General features: G+C 45.9%; 1 protein-coding gene across 2 annotated transcripts in view; it reads right to left on the minus strand.

Moving 5' to 3' along the window:
* The window catches only part of OTOF (otoferlin), a 92635-nt gene that overhangs the window by 73037 nt on the left and 2559 nt on the right, over positions 1–17039 (minus strand). For both annotated transcript variants that reach the window (XM_032391664.1, XM_032391663.1), the window contains exon 2: positions 4283–4341. In XM_032391664.1, the coding sequence (XP_032247555.1) occupies positions 4283–4341 (59 nt within the window). The remainder of the gene's footprint in view (positions 1–4282; positions 4342–17039) is intronic.

Genomic DNA, 17039 nt, shown 5'->3' on the forward strand with positions numbered 1-17039 from the left:
ATTGGGCTCCTTGCTCAGTGGGGAGCCTGCTTCTCCCTCTGCCTGCCTCTTCCCCTGCTTGTGCTCTCTCTCTGTCTCTCTCTCTCCCTGACAAATAAATAAATAAAGTCTTAAAAAAAAAAAAAATACATGCCCTAAAAAGACACACTTGAATTTAAAGGCACAGAAATACCGAAAATGGAAACATGAAAAAAGATATACCAAGAAAATAAAAGAATGGAAAGAGATATAGCAGGCAAATGAGCCAAAATTAGCTGAGATTATAATCTTAACATCTGGCAGATTAGAAAGTAATGCAAAAAATGTCATAAGAGACAAAGAAGGATATTAAGTTCCAGGAAAAGGAAAAATAGACAAGAAGATATAGCCATCATGAACATAGAGAACTTACTAGTAATACAGTCTCAAAACACATGAAGCAACAACTGACAGCTACAGGGAGAAACATGTAAATCTACAATTGTAGAAGTAGATTTTATTGCAATCATTTTTGAAACTGATAGATCTAGCAGAGAAAAATAAGCAGAAAAGGTGAAGAACTGGATAGTATAACTAAGAAGCCTGAAGTTATATCACACTCTATAGAGAACCCTCCACTGAACACATTCCTTTTAGGTAGAGGGAGCATTTATGACCATGAATAGAGGCCATAATCGAGGTCTCAATAAATTCTGAAGGATCAGAGTCATACAGACTGTGCTCTTTGATCATAATGCAAGAAAACTAGAAATGAAAAAAAATAAGGAGCTAACATGTCATATACATTTGGAAACCTAAATAACATTATTATATAACTCAGGTTTAAAAGAAAATTATAAAGGAATATAAAAAATATTTTATATTTTTTGAAGATAATTGAAGATTAAATAAAATTTGAAGATAATTTGAAGATATCTGAAGATAATGAAAATACTACATATAAACTTTTGTAGGATGCAGTTAATATAGAGCAAAATTTATATCTTTAAATACATTTATCAAGAAATAAGAAAAGTTAAAAATAACAGACTTAGCACTCAATTCAGGAAGTTAGGAAAAGAGCCACAGAGCAAAATAAAATAAACAGGGAGAAGGGAAATGATTAAGAAAAAGGCAGAAATCAGTGAAATGGTGAACAACAGAAGAGATTAACGAAGCCAAAAGCTGGTTCTTTACAAAGATTAGTAAGATAAACAGATCTTTAGCAAGACCAGAAAAATAGAACGAAGGTAAAAATAAATGCAGTATGGAATAAAAAAGGGGAAATAACTATAGGCACAAAAAACACTTTAAAACACTTTTAAAACTTTACAATCAAATAGGTGCTAATAAATTTGAAAACCTAGATGAAATGTAAAAATGCCTAGAAAAATATAGAAATCCAAAACTGGTGCAAGAAGACACAGAGAAATTGAAAAGGGGTCGAAGAGGCCCCTTCCAAAACCATCCAGACTTAGAGGCCATTACATGTGGTTCTTCCAAAAGGTCAAGGAAGAGCAAATCTCTATTTTATGCATGTTGTTCCAGAAAACTTTATGCATTATCAAATGATGAAAATTGTACAAACGTAGCTGCAAAAATGCTGCATAAAAATATTTGCCAGTTGAATATAACAGTGTATTAAAAGTAATACATTATGGAATATGCTGAAGGAGCAAAGTTATGATTGTCTCAATAGATGCAGAAGAAACTTTAAAGTTCAACAATCTTTTATAATAAAAACTCTTAGCAAAAAATTTAGACAAGGTTAAATAGTAAGATCCTATTACAGCAAGTATATATGATGACAAAACTTTAGATGCACTTATTCCTTTCAATACTGGAGACACAGAAAGGATGCCCATTAATCACGATTACTGTCTAACAGAACTAGGGATTGTGGTCAATGCTCTATGGAAAGATAAAGAAGTAAGGGGATAGGACTGAAAGGAAGAGATAAAACCTCTTTTTGTAGATGACATGATCACCTACATAAGAAAGAGAACAAACTATGAAAACAAGTAAGAGACCTCATCAAGTTTGTCAGATAAAAGGGGGACTTCTAAAGGAAGAGAAAGCATTTCTCTAGGTCAGCAATAATCAACTATAAAATGTAGTAAAAGTAAGACACCATTCATGATAACACTAAAACCAGAAAGCATCCAGGAAATAATCAAGATTGGGGCACCTGGGTGGCACTCTTGGATTCGGCTCAGGTCCTGGTTTTATGGGTTGTGAGACTGAGCCCCACATGGGCTCCTTGCTCAGTGGGAGTCTGCTTGGATATACTCTCTCTCTGCCCCTCCTCCACCCCCCTAAAATAAATAAATAAATCTTGTTTTAAAAAGAAGGCAAATAATCAAGATCATATAACTTCCATGCAGTAAACTTAAAAATGCTAGTAAAGGATGGTGGATAGTTTGAGTAGATGATTTAATTTTATAAAAAATTGACATCTTCCTCAATTTTTAAATCCAATGGAACTTAATCAAAATTCCAGTTGGTTTTTGGAAGGACTTGATAAGCTTATTTAAAAATTATCTGGAAGAATAGAGGTCCACAAATAGTTCACCCTTTAAAAAGAAGAGTAAACAGAGGGAATTTGCCTCATCAGATACTAAGACATACAAAAATGCCATATTAATGAGTACAGTGTGGTAAAGTTCAAGAACAGACAAACAGATTAAAGGGATAGAATAGAAGGCTAAGACATAGACCCTAAATGGAGACAAGATGATTGATTGTTTAGCAAATTGATGTTAAAAAAAAGTGGTTTCTTATATGGAGAAAAATAAGACTGTACCCCTCTCTAAAACCACATACAAGGTAAAAAAATTACAATTATAAATCAGAAAATGTAGGGAAATATACCTGTAACCTAGAAGAGTATAAAGACGTCTTCAGCAAAATTTGAAAACACACCAAGATTAAGGACTTCTAGTCAGCGAGGGGACAAAGGTAATAGATGGCAGGCTGACAGAAATTTCAATCTTTAAATCCAACAAGGGGTTGATATCTCAGACATAAAAAAAGCTACTGCAAATCAATAAGAAAAAGACAGCTACACACATAGGGAAAAAGGGCAAAGAATATGAACAGGCAATTTACAAAAGAGGAAACTTTAAATGTATTATTAAAAGGACAATGAGGCACCACTATTAGACCTCAGAAAGCTGAATACCAGTAGGTGTAGATAAGGAGTGGGAATCAGGGATCCTCATGCATTGCTGGTAGAAGTGTAGACCACGGCAGTGCTGAGTAAGCTTAAGCGTATCAATATCTTGTGAGCCAGCAATTTCAGGTCCTGGGGTATATTCCAGAGAAATGTTCACAGAAGTCCAAAGGGGACATGCATAAGAATATTCGTTGCCTTTCTGATGGTTGGAGGTGGTTAGAGGCAAGCTGGAGTTTCCTCTCTGGAGGAGTAAGTAGGTAAAGGATGTGCAGGATGACCAACTCATCCCAGTTAGACCAGGATTTTTCCCATTTTATCACTTCCGGTTTGTGTCCCAGGAGCCCCCTCAGTCCCAGACAAACCAGGATGGCTGAACACCCTCATACGTGTTGGACGTGCCGTAGAGTATGGTGCGGCAGGGAGAAGCAACAGATTCACGTAGCAATGTGGATGGAACTTAAACATCTTGCTCAGTGAAGTAAAGTAAAATATGTAACACAACGTCATTTAAGGAAACACAAGTTACATACTCACAAGACAGCCGCACAAATTTTATAAGAACACACAGGAAACCAAAAGATGCACATTAAACACATCAGAATGGTTGTAGAGCGAGAGAAGGAACATGGGGGTAACGGAGAATGACACATATACTACACCCGCAAACACACATCCGAATAAGGGCAGGGTTGTGGGAACGCTGAGATAAGGTGCCATTAACAGGGGCAAATGACTTACTCGACCCTCCGAGCCCGAGGTTCAAAAGGAAAATAGCTTTTTGGGGAGACACAGTGGGAGAGGTACCCCGATAGCTCTTAGAGAGACAAGCGTGACATCTCAATGAGACTGGCTTTGTTGGAAGCCCAGGTGGGCTTAGCCTGAGCCCTCCGCGTGCCCAGGGAACTGGGGAGGGAAGCCCCTCTCCGAGTGCAGCTGGGCCCTTAGCCGGGGGCTCACTTTTAGGCCTCCAACACCTGCGGGCCCTTTCTCTGGAGAATAAAAGTCCCCCAGAGGGCAGAAAGCCATGGGCTGCGCCCACACTGCCCTTCTGTGAGTCAGTCACTCTGCATCGGACTCTCCTGTGCAAAGGCTCCCGAGAGGGGTCCAGGTGGAGGGGCCGGGGCTTGAGAGGCCCCCAGGGTGTCCTACCTCGTCGAAGTCAGCCACATCCTCGCAGTTCTCCAGCACCTGGGAGTAGAAGGCTTGCCCTGGGTGGGGAAAGAGGACAAGAAGCTGGGGTCAGACCTTTCCACCTGGCAGTTGCCACGACAGCATTTGGATTCACATAGCACTTGTTATCAGCCAGGGGCCCCGAGTCGTGTGCTGAGCTCTCCGGGCTGAGGCAAGTGCCTGCACTGTCGTATCTGCCCCCCTCGGGAGCCCTGTGATGCAGGCAATTCAAAGGCCACCAGCTCCACCTTACAAATGGGGACACTAAAGTAAGAAGGGACAGGCTGGTCAGAGGTAGACAGGAGAGGGAAACCCCGGACTCTTTTCTCCACCTTGTTGCTCTCCCGGTGGCTTTCTTGGCCTCCCTTTGCTGTCTCCTCAGCTCTGCTGGCTTCCCCGGCCTGTGGCTGCCCTGAGCAGAAGCCTGGTCCCCCAGGGCAGCAGGCCCCCCTGTGTGACTGTGTCTGCAGCCAGGCCCAGGAGCTCCTGCCCAAGCCAGGCCCACCCCAGACCCTTTTCCCCCCAAAAGCCAAGGGCATCCCCCCCATTCATTTTTCTGCCAGCCTTGGAGAGGAAAGCCTCGGGTGCTTTCTCCCACATGTCATCCCCTCCTCCCCCCACTATCGAGTGTGATATGGACACACGTTTTCCGAGACCCCACCACCCCACATCTATACACCACCTGCCGCACAAGCCAAGCTGCCAGTTCTTCGAGCCCATCCAGTGAGGACAGGCCCCGTTGCTGGAAGAACGATAACCAGGAGGGATGGAGGGCAGGGTTGGGGGGCATGGCGCGGGCAGTGTGTGGGATGCATGGGCCAGCTCAGTTTACTTCGAGAAACATTCACTGGAGTCTACAATGTGCCAGGTTACCTCCTGGAGCCTCAGGATAAAGGGATGGATACGATGCACAGGATCCCTGCCCGCAGGGAGCTGATGGTCTAGTAGGGACTGGAACAAGTTGCCCATTCGATACCATATAATCCATACCCCAAGATATGATTTTGTGTGAGATAGAGACGTGGTACAGAGAAGGAAGGATAAATATTGGTTTTGAGGGGATTTTTTTTGTTTTTTAGTGTGTGGGGGGAGGGTGCATGTGGGAAGGACTTGTAATTTCTATGCGGAAAAAACCCAGAGATAAGGTCCATTAAAAAGAACTTATTTAGGATCAATTTATTTTCATCTCTCAATTGTATGCCAAAGGGAAAAAAAAGTTAGCATGTTTAATAGGATCCTGTGTATGACTCCCCCACCCCCAACACCAAACCGAACTCTTCTATCTGTGAATAGACGAAGATCTCAAACCATTAGAAATGGTTGCCTCTGGCTAGGGGGAATACGAAGAGATTGAAAGCAGCGTACTTTGGCCTTTGACTATATACACTTAAGTTTGATATTTTTTCCATGCCCATGCTTTACTTTTGTCACTGAAAGAAAAATGCTTTGAAATCCCCACCAACCTCAACCAGTGGTCCATGTCATTGGAGGACTATCTCAAGGATGAATTCAGCCCCATTCCGAGGCTGAGTTGGGGTTGTCACTGATGGGCAATTTGGGGACCCAGGAGAGGACTTGGCAGCAGAGAGAGCCTGGGAGGGGCGCCAGGCAGGGGTTGGAGTGAGCCCCCTCTGACCCCGCACTGTGATAGGGCTTGATTTCCTGGGAGCCACTTCTGTCCCCTGGACTTGGTTCCCTCACTCACATAATCAGAGGAGTTGGTACAGAGATCTCCAGGGCCTGCCTGGTCTTTAGAACTTGGGAGTAAGTATGTAGCTAATCCCTGACAAGGAGGAGGCCAGGGATTTGCTGTCAGAGGCAGGTGGAGGTCTGTGGAAGTGTGTGTGTGTGTGTGTGTGTGTGTGGAGGATGGGCATGTTGGAAGAGGGGCTGCATCTCAGATAATGAGGAAGAAGCTATAAAGCAGAAGCTATATACACAGAAAATAGATGTGAAGGAGACAGATGGGAAGCAGACTCTTTAGCACTAGCCAGGGACAAAACAAAACAGAAAAACCAGAAAGAAAAATCTCATCCACAAACCCCAGGGCAGCCAGGGGAGGACAGGGAAGCACGAGAGATGGTGCCTGAGCTGCTTATAATTTTCCCCACAGGTAACACACAATATAAATTGGGAATCAGGTGAGCATATGTGTGCACTGGGGTTTCCCCCAGGACCTGCCGCTCTGAATCGTCAAAGGCCTCTTCATCTTCGCAGATGGTAATGAACCTGGATATGGTTGTGTTCAAGGGTTTCCCAGAGTGAAAAACAAGCAGCCCAGCCAGGGTGGAGGCAGGGAGGGACTGTCCGACATGGTGCAGGAAGCCACAGAGGCTCAAACCCGTCCCCGCTTGCGGATTTCTTACAGCCTTGTTAGAGAGGACATAAAATACAGTGAAAGCAGAATTTATACATCGGGGCTCTGTTCCGAAGTGCAGTAAAACCTTACTGCCTCAGGCTCTGGGGATTTAAATGTGGTGAATATTGTCAAAAGGATGAGCTAAATTTTACCTCTAGATATTAAAAAAAAAAAAAAGATTTGCTAAACCAAATCAGATCAATTGTACAGAAGCAAAATGTCCCTAAGCATTTTTGAAAAGCCGAATTTTAGGTGGATTTGTACAAACAGTGGTGGGGATCATTCTGGTGGTCCTTTGTATTCCTTAGGACTGAGCCAGGGGACCTCTGGCATCCCTTCCAAGTTATCAATGAGGATTCCTAACCTCGTCTCTCCTTTCAAGTTCATTTCCACTTACCATCTCCACTCAATACCGGTCACGTTGACATTTCAACTCCATTTTAAATGGCTTTCAGACAAAACCATTTAAAATCCCAATATCCAATCACCTTTCTTGCCATGGAGAAGATTGAGAATGAGGCTCGAGAGGAAGAAAATAGCCTGTTCCTTGCAGCAGGGAGGCTTTGTGGATAGAGTGAGCAGGAGATCAGATGGGGAAAATGAACAGCACCCCCTTCCTTTGGAGGCAGCTGCTTGTAGGAGAGCTGAGCTGTTGGGTTTGGAATAAACTCCTCCCTGAGTCAATAAATGAAGTTTGGATAGCACTCTGAGCTCACAACTCTAAGAAGTGCCATGACATTTGATACACCCAGATTGAGGGACTCAAGAGTCCAAAGTTTCATAGAAGTATCTGGTATGTCATTTGCCATTTAAAATATCCCTCCTGCAGCTACCCTCCTAGATGAAGGTGAGCTCAATTCTTGCCTCATTTGCAGGATGGAGTGCTAGTCTTTCACGTGATGTGACTTAAGGGTACAAAGTGCCCCGTCTGCCCCAAACAGCTCCCTCTTCCAGACAGTTGACCTTGTTAGAGCCAGACCTTGAGAAAAGGCAGGTATGTAGGGACTAGGTTGTTAGCTGGTGTGCATCCATTCACTCCCACATGCAAGGGGGTCTTCTGCTCCTGCTGTGTCGCACGGCCATTCGGCCCTGGAGGAGGGGAAGGGGGTTATACAAAGACATTTTGTCGTGGGATGCTGACCGAAGACGCTTATTACAATCCAGAACGGGGACAGGTCAGACATGTAAAAGGTTACTATACAAGGCAAAATCTGATCATTGGCATGCAACAGAGTGTGAATAAAATGAGCACACAGGACAAGGAGAAATGACCTCAGCTTAGCAGATCAAGGAAGACACGGTAGAGGCATGGGCATTGACCCTGGGGAGATGGAGAGAGGGACATCCAGGTAGAGAGGACAGTGTGAGCAAGTGTTTGTGAGTGTGAGCAGAAAATGGAGCCTTGAAGGAGCAGGGCACAGGACAGGCGAGTTTTGATGACCAAGGGGGAAATGAAAAAGGTCTCCCCTCAGGGAGCAGCCCACTGAAGGAAGACCCGAGAGGGGGGTCCTGGGTCCTAGGCTCCTGAGAGGACACAGGGTGGGGCGCTGGGCCATCTAAAGGAGAAGGGGAATGTCCTGAGGACATTTGGGGAAATCATGCCGTGTACCAGTGTCTGGAGCTGGCTTCCATCCCTCGGAGTCTCAGAGCCAACATCTCTAAACTGGGGGCAATTATCCTGGTCCAGCCTACATCCTGGAACTGGAAACTGAAACTGAGTAAAGTGTCAAGTCCCTTACAGGTACAGGGGGCCACAGAAGAGTGTGGTGAGGCTCTTGGACCAGACTGCCTTAGTTCAAACCCCCGCTCTACCACTCGCTAACCATGTGCCCTTGAAGAAGTTAACCTCTCTTTGTTAGTGTCCTCATCCATAAAATGGAGCAAAGGGTAGTGCTTGTACACCTGGGACATAGTTCATCGCCCAATTTAAAAATGGTTATTATTCCATTAAAGGGTCCTGTTCTTGCTTTTGACATTTAAGTTATGTCTCAAATATAAAAATGGTCTTCTCTACTGTGAATCACATTGTGTTAGCTTATTTTTAGTAGTATATAATCAGAAACAATTTTCTTCCTCATCTACATATTTCTCAAGTTTTAGGTATTTTAGGTGTGATTAGCTCTTTTTTTAACGAGGTAAAATTTACATTCACAGATGTAATAACTGAGCATACCTGTGTAATCATCATATAATCGGGATTTAGGACATCTCCATTTTCTTAAGATGGTCTCTCACCCCTCACTTTCCAATCAGTCTCTACCTCTTATAAGTAACCACTGCTCTGATTTCTATCACCAAGTGTTAGTTTTGCCTGTTTTATACTTTATATAAATGGCGTTATACAGAATGTACTTCTTTGTGTCTGGCTTCTTTTGGTCAATGTAATATTTATGTAATTCATCCATGTTGTTACATATATCAGTAATTCATTTATTTTTATTATTGAGTAATAGTCTGTGTATAAATATTCTGTTTCAGGATTAAGTATGATGTTAGCCAGATGTTTTTTGTAGTTGTCCTTTATCAAATTGAGGAAGCTCCCCCCTCATTCTGGTTTGCTGAGTGTTTTTATCATGAATAGGTGTTGGATTTTGTCAAAAGCTTTTCTGTATCTGTTGGTGGTTTTTCTCTTGTATTGTGTTAATATGGTGAAATACTCTGATTAATTTTCTAATTTTAAACTAACCTTGCATTCCTGGGATAAAATTTACTTCTCATGATGTGTTATCCCTTTCATGGATTGTAACTCAATTGACTAATATTTTGTTAAGGATTTTTACATCTTTGTTCATGAGGGATATTGGGCTCTAATATTCTTTTTGTGTAAGGTCTTTATCAGGGTTTGGTATCGTAAAATGAGTTACAAAACGTTCTTTCTTTTCTATTTCTAAAAGTTTGTGTGAGATTAATATTATTTCTTCCTTAAATATTTTCTAGGATTCACCAGTGAAGCTATGGAGACCTAAAGTTTTCTTGATGGGAAAGCAGTTTATCATCATTATCATCATCATTTTTATTTTGAATTTCATCTCTTCAATAGATCCTGGACTCTTTAGCTTTTCCATTTCTTTTTGTATCAGTTTGGTAAAGTGTTTTTCAAGGGATTTGTCCATTTCATCTGATTTGTAGAAACTTATTGACATACAGTTATTCATGATATTTTCTTATTTTCTTTTTAATGAAATGATATCCCTTTTTTCATTCTGATATTGGTAATTTGTATTTTCTTGCTTTTTTTTTTCCTTGGTCATTCTTGCTACAGTTTACCTATTTTATTAATTTTTTTGAAAGAGTCAACTTTCAGCTTTGTTGGCTTTCTCATTTCCTTTTTTATTCTCTTGGTTTTAATATTTTTTGGTTGTATTTATTTCTATTTATTGAAATATAATTCGCAAACCATATAATTTACCCACTTAAAGTGTACAATTCAGTGATTTCGGTACATTTACAAGGTTGTGCAACCTTTACCACTATCTAATTCCAGAATATGGTGTCACCCCAAAATAAAGCCCACACCCATTAGCAGTTATTCCCCATTGCCCCAGTCCCTGGCAACAACTTATCTACTTTCTATCTCTATGGGTTTGTCTATTCGGGGCATTTCATATAAAAGGATTCATATGATGCATGGTCTTTTGTGTCTGGCTTACTTCAATTAGCCTGACATTTTTAAGACTTGGGTTTAATTTGATCTTCTTTTAGGAGCTTCTTAAGGCAGAAACCTAGATCATTGATTTTAGACTTTTTTCTTTCCTGCCATAGGTATTTAAAACTATAAATATTGTCTTGTATTTTCATTATCATTCAGCTAGACATGTTTTATAATTTCTCTTTTGTTTAATTCTCTGATCATAGGTTATTCAGAAGGGTATTGTCTAATTTCCAAATATTTGGAGCTTTTTAAGATCTCTTACTGTTATTAATTTCTAAGTGAATTCCAGTGGGTCAGAGAACATACTTTGCAGGATGTCAGTCATTTGAAATATATTGCGACTTGTTTAATCACTGAGCATATGGTCTATCTTGATGAATAGTCCATGTGCATTTGAGAAGAATGTGTATCTTTCAGTTTGGGGTGAAATGTCCCAGGAATGCCAATTAGGTCAAGGCGGTTGATGGTGTTGTCAAATGTTCTATATCCCTGATGATTTTCATGTCTAGTTGTTTGTAATTATCTCCTGTAATAACACTTTCCCCTCATGATATCCCTTAAATAATACGCTCTCTGAAAATCACCAGCGACTCAGAAAGCCAGACTTGGGTTATGCAGAGTCCCTGGGCCCCCCATAAGGGAAGGTTGCCCCTTCTCTTTCCCCCATTTCTCAACTAGATGGAGGCTCCATCTACTTCAAACACTTTATTTTCCACAAATCTCATTCAAATACAATTTCCACCTTCACTCATTTATCTCTCCTTTCCTCGTCCTGTTAATACCCAGGTACACACAGTAGAAACTCAGGCTTATGTCAGAGATTCATCAGCAAGGCAGGGGACAGGGCAGGGATTATAAACCCCATCTCTCTGGCTCAGCTTAAACCTATATTTCCTCAAACTCTGACTTTGCTATGTAACTAACTGATGGCCTCCGTTCCTATTTTTCAGACCCAGGCACTGAGGCAGAGAGAGCATGGGATTTCCCCTCGAGCCGAGACAGCGCCAGCCACACAGTCAGCAACCGCCAGGTGTTAGGTTCCCTCATTATTGTGACAGAGTAGAGGAGCCTGTGGTCCTAGTGATCCACAAGCTGTACAGAGTCCCAGCTCTATGCCAGGCACTGGGCATATAATAAGGCCTGGTGGGAAGGTGACCTTTTTACATTCTTAAATGGGGTAAAAATATTGTTCAAGTATTTATAATATAGCCCTGATTTTATCTTAAACCTTGGCTTGGAGAAAAAAAAAAAAAAGCTGGTGAGTGGAAACTGACTTTCAACTAAGCTACTGAGCCCTTCTGCTTTGAAAAAAAAAAGTCAAAACACTGTTGAGCCACCGTCTCGAGGGTGGATCAGTCTAGGCAGGAAGTAGACAAGGGCTGAGGGCAAAAATGATCACATGATATTCTCTGTCTCGGGAGACCCTTCTGGAACTGTCGCTGCGAGGAGCAGTGGCTGCCTGGCGCTGCCGGGATGGGGCCTCCAGAGTGGCCCCTCCACTAACTGCAACTGTTCCCGCAGCACCTGAGGGCCCTGCTCCTTCAGGCGTCACCCCTACCTCACGGCTGCTCTGGGCCAGGCACTGTGGGGGCCCTGCTGCCCGCCCCGGAGTGTGGCTCCAGGTGTTTTTGCCCCATCATCTCATGGCTGGCAGAATTCGGGGTCTCAGTAGGAATCCCAAGGAGGATCAAGTAAGGCTCAGCCCACCAGCCCCCCAACCCCTGAGTCCACGGAGTCACTGGGAGTCACAATCTGCTCTGTTCTTATCTCTCTAGAAGTCTGCAGCAGGTGCCTGGGATGCAGAGCATAATTCTTATATTTACATAGCACTTTACAGTGTGTAGAGCTGTTAACATATATCACCTTTTTCACTTGACCCCAAAGCAGCCCTGTAAGGACTCAGGCATATCTCACCTTCTCCTAGACCTTCACGTAGCCCCTGGACTCCCGAACCACTGGGCTCCAACCGCCCTTCTAGGCACTCACGGTACCAAGCCAGATCTTTGGCATCCTGGAGGGCATTTTCACTAGAATGACTGACAGGCAAGTCTGTCCTTTCTGTGCCCCCACCCCCAAAACCTGCTCTTGCTCGCATGCTCCCCTCCTCCACCAGTGGCCTTACCACCCATCCAGGAACCCAAGTATGAAATCCAGAGGCACCCTCGTCCTGCCCTCTTGCTCACTACCAACTCCAGAATTCACTACCCCCTCTCTGAACCGACATCATCCCTTTTCTCCAAACCCACAGCCTCCCCATTAAGACACAGCTTCCTCCCTGGGCTCCTGGTCTGGAGTTCTGACATCCCGAGAGTCCTTTCCAAAACCAGATGTCCCTTTCCCATTCTCCTACTAAAAGCATCGTCAACTCCTATTCACTTACAAAGCCTAAGTTCCAAACCCTCGTGTTTGGGCCCTGCCTCCCCTCCAGGCCACTCCCACCCCATCCCCAGCAAGCACTCCCAGCTCCCTAAAACCTTGATGCAGCGCCTCACAATCACATCTGTACTGATATTAGCCCTTCTGCCTGGAATGGGGCCTTTCGTAGGTTTTGTCCCAGCTAAGAAGAGCCAGCTTAAATATCAGCCCATCGCCCGTGCCCCCGCAGGAAAATCTCGTCCCTGCCCCATGCGCAGCCCAGCTTCATCTCTGTGGCTCCAGGCCTGCTGACTTCGGGCCCCACCAGCACTGCTGTCGCTCCCACCTCCCTCCGCATGGGATCTTCTGCCATCTTGTCCTAACGAACCCCGACGAGGCCTCTCAGGGCAGCTTCCGGAACCCCTGGTCTGTGTGGGCTTCCCTTTTGCCTCATGCTGCCCTGCCCTGTACCTCCCTTTCCAGAATATTCATCATGCTGCTCATGGTGACTGGTGCAATGTCTGGCTTCCCCTTAAGACCACGTCTTTTTAACTTATTGCTGTCATGCCCATGTCTAAAATAACACTTGGCACAGAACTGGTCCTCACCGAATACTATTATCCGGATGAATGAAAAAGGAGTGAATGAATGATAAAATGCTGGATTTACAAAGCACATGAAAATGTAGCTTTTAATGACCCAGAAAAAAATTATGACATCAATGAGACAATTAGAAATTTGATCACTGACTGAATATTTGATAGTAGGAAGGAGTTAATTTTTAGGAGGGATGTAATATGTGGGTTTTTAAAAAATGGAGTCTTTGTCTTTCATAGCTATGTACTGAATATATTCAGATGAAATGGTGTGGCGCTCGGGCTTTGCTTCCAAATAATTTGGGGTCTGGGGGTAGGAGGGGAACAAATGGGACAGAATTGGCCAGGAGTTGACAGGTGTGAAGACTGCACTGGGAGAGCTTGGGGGCCAAGGCACTACTTTCCCAACTCTTGTATGTACTTGAGACTTTCCATCATAAAAAGCTGATAATAAAAAAGGGATCGGGCCCAGCCATGGGTGTAGGTGGGAGAGCTGTAGCTTTTATGTTATGAGTAAAGGTGGGTAAGATAACCAAGGAAGGCATCGCAATTCAGGGGAATTATTTGCAAGTCTATTCTTGAGCACATTTCCAGCAGCATTTTTGCTGAGGGCCTTTGTAAGAAGACAATTTTATGGTCATTTCCATATCATGAAAACACACTCATCAAAGCAGGAGAAGCCCGGGGCATTTTCAGCGCATCCTGCCTACTCTGCGAGGTCCGCATCGGCTTGCTCTGGGTGGGAGGGGGGACATTTACCACCTGGGACTTTGGACAGAGAAGATCTGTCCCCACCCTCACCCCCAGGTGGTGAGGGGCCTGTGTGTGCTGGGTACAGTGGGGGATGTGGGAGGCACAGCACAAGCACAGAGCTGGGTCCACAGCCAGTGTGGGTTGTAGAGGTTGTCCTAAGGGTCCCCTCCATTTGTCCCCTTCCGTGGGGGCAATGCTCACCCCCTTGTGGGGGGACGACACCTAGCCCACAAGCTCTCAGAGAGGAGGTGTGGTGCAGGGCCAGAGTGCACATACAGGCCCAGGCATCCTGGGAGGATCCCGGGACTGAGAGGACTGAGGTACTCTGCCTCCTTCACCAGGGATGGCAGAGAAGTCTCCAGATAGTTCTATTTCCCATCAAGAGGGAGAGCTCCTCCATTTTAATGGGGAAAAGAAATCTAATTTGGAATCCGGGTAGTCTCCATAGCCATGAGTGGGGTCATCTTGTCCCCCATGCCCAGGCCAGGGCCCTCCCGCCTCCCAGCATGCCGTCACTCATCTGGCCCCATGGATCCTGGCTCCTCTCCCTCCCCTCTCTTCCCTGCAGCCTCTGCTCCAGCCAAACCGGGGGCCTCCCAGTCAGTGCACTTAACTGGGATTTCCCTCCTCTGGCCTCTGGTCCCATCAGTCCCTCACCCAGAATGGCCTCGCCTCCCGAAACAACCCTCCCTCACCCCTCCTTCTGCATCTCCACACGTGTAAGAAGGAAGCTGCCATCCCCTGAACAGGCTGCAGTTTACGGCCCACCCCAGGGCACACCTTGGCCCTCCTGAGTCGGATGACATTTCCCCATTATGTCCGCACACACCTCTGCTCCCCTATCCGATTATGAGACCCTGGTTTGCCTAGGAAGCCCCACCCATGCAGTCATGTTCAGAAAGACCGTGTTCTACGAAGGGCTTGGGCCACACGCGGCCCTTCTTGCTTCTGACCTGGGGGCCAGAGCTGGACTCCCCGTTGTTTGCTAGAGGATGAGGTCAGCCTTCCTCTGGGGCCCCAGAAGACCCTCTGGGCTGGGAGGTCGATGGAGGGTTCTTGTCGTGGCTTCTGAGGCCTCTTCCAGCCCTGGATCCCCCTTGGATGGAAAGCTGGGGGTGGGGCCCTTACATTTGGGGACACTGACCCAAAGAATGGCAGTGCCACAGTGGAGGATTTAAAATCCACTGATGAGTGAATACCTCCAAGACAGGAGCTGTGTCATGTTCATTTTGATGACAGGGCCCAGGGCTCAACATGGGGCTCAGTTAGGATCCCTGCCTTGAAGGTGCTGAGACATGAGTGCAGCATACAGAACTGGGGCAGTTTCTAAAATACCAAGTGCCCCAGCTGAGCTGTGACAGGAGTATGCACATGGTACAGCCAGGGAGGGGAAGGCTTCACAGAGGAGGGGACATATGAGGTGTGCCTTGAGGGATGGACAGAATTGATGGGAGTTCTCAAGATGGAGCGTGGGGGTTGTTCCAGGCAAAAGAAATAAGTGTCTCAAGGTCTGGAGATATATAGGGCTTGTATCTTTGGGGAGTGGCAGGAAATTCAGGATTATGGGAATGCAGTGGGGTGGGCTGGGGAGAGGAGGAGGGAGAAGTCTTTGATAAAACAGACCTTTATCACCGGTTCAATCACCAGTTCAGGGGAATTACTTGGAGATCAGACCCAGCCCCCAGACATCGCCCAACTCGCACATCCAATCCCCAAACCCGGTATCTTGGCAAGAAATCTTGGGGATGGGGAGTACGGGGAGATCACGGGACTAGCCCCAGAGAGTCTGTCGCTACTTTGCGGACAGCCCAGGTTCTCCCCAGGTTTGGGTGGGCTGAGCACTGGACAGAGCTTGGCCTAGAGGAACTTAGAGGCCCATCCACCCTGTGTTCCCTGGTTCTGATTGGTGCTGCGAACAATGTTAGCAATTGAAAAAGGACAGACACTAGGAGAATACTGCTTCTCTTTGAGTAGTGACCTGCCATCAAGAGGCAGCCCACTCCTGATTCTGGCTGCAGGCCTCTGAGTTAAATGGGGACCACGGTCTCATCTTGTTCGTGCGAAGCCGAGGCTCTGGGGCTCTGGGGTCTGCGTGCGCGACTCGGACTGGGGGCCAGGCCTTCTGGCGTCTCCTGTGTGACCCAATGGACTGTAACTCCTGCAGGTCCCCCAGGGTCCTAGGCCTGTCCACAAATACCAGCACGTTCAGTGAGTGATGAATAAGGGCAGGATTAGGTTCAGAGTGGCCTTTGGGTAAGAGCTATGAGCTGGAGGTGGAGCTGGGCGGTGAGCGTGATGTGAGCCCGAGTGTGGGGTGGCCGGCCGACCCGTGGCAGGAAGAGAGGGGTGGCCAGGGACACAGCTGGTGAGTGCCCAGCCCACATGGGAACAGGGGTCTCAGGGGTCTCAAGGCCTAGTAGGTTCCTGAGGAACATCTTAGCCGGGGGGTCCCTACAGAGCAGAGGACAGGCCCGAGTTGCTTGCTCCTGGCACAGGTCAGGAAGCCCTCAGAGGTGCTTCTCCTCTCCCCTTTGGAAGTTGGGCTGGAGAGAAGATGGCTCGGGAGCCAGCAGCTGCCCCCAAGGAGCACTGGAGTGGGGGCCTCACAGACATATCAGTCATCTGAATGCCCTTCCCTCGAACTCCTCCAACATCTATTGTTTCACTGAAGCAAGCCGGTGAGGCAGATGTTATCCACATGCCCATTTTAAAGATGAGGACTAGAGAGGCGAAGTGAGAGGCAGAACCCAGTAGGACCCAGGGCTTCCGACGCCTTATCTAGAACTTTTTCCGACACAGCCCCTAAGTGTCCTGGGTGGCACCGCACAGAAGGTCAAGCTATGTTTCAGCCAGCTCATCCTGTCTGCTGGGTCACGGTCAACGGACCCAACCCGCTAGGGCTCCCTCACCCAATCTGTCGCTGAGCTTCACTCACGGGATTCGGGGAACTCGGGGCCATCCTCTCCCTCTGACTATTCACCAGTTTCTCATGTCCCCCCCCCCCCCCCCCCCCCCCCCCCC

This window comes from Phoca vitulina, unplaced genomic scaffold (genome assembly GCF_004348235.1).
Source record: "Phoca vitulina isolate PV1807 unplaced genomic scaffold, GSC_HSeal_1.0 scaffold63, whole genome shotgun sequence".
In the NCBI taxonomy this organism is placed as follows: domain Eukaryota; kingdom Metazoa; phylum Chordata; class Mammalia; order Carnivora; family Phocidae; genus Phoca; species Phoca vitulina.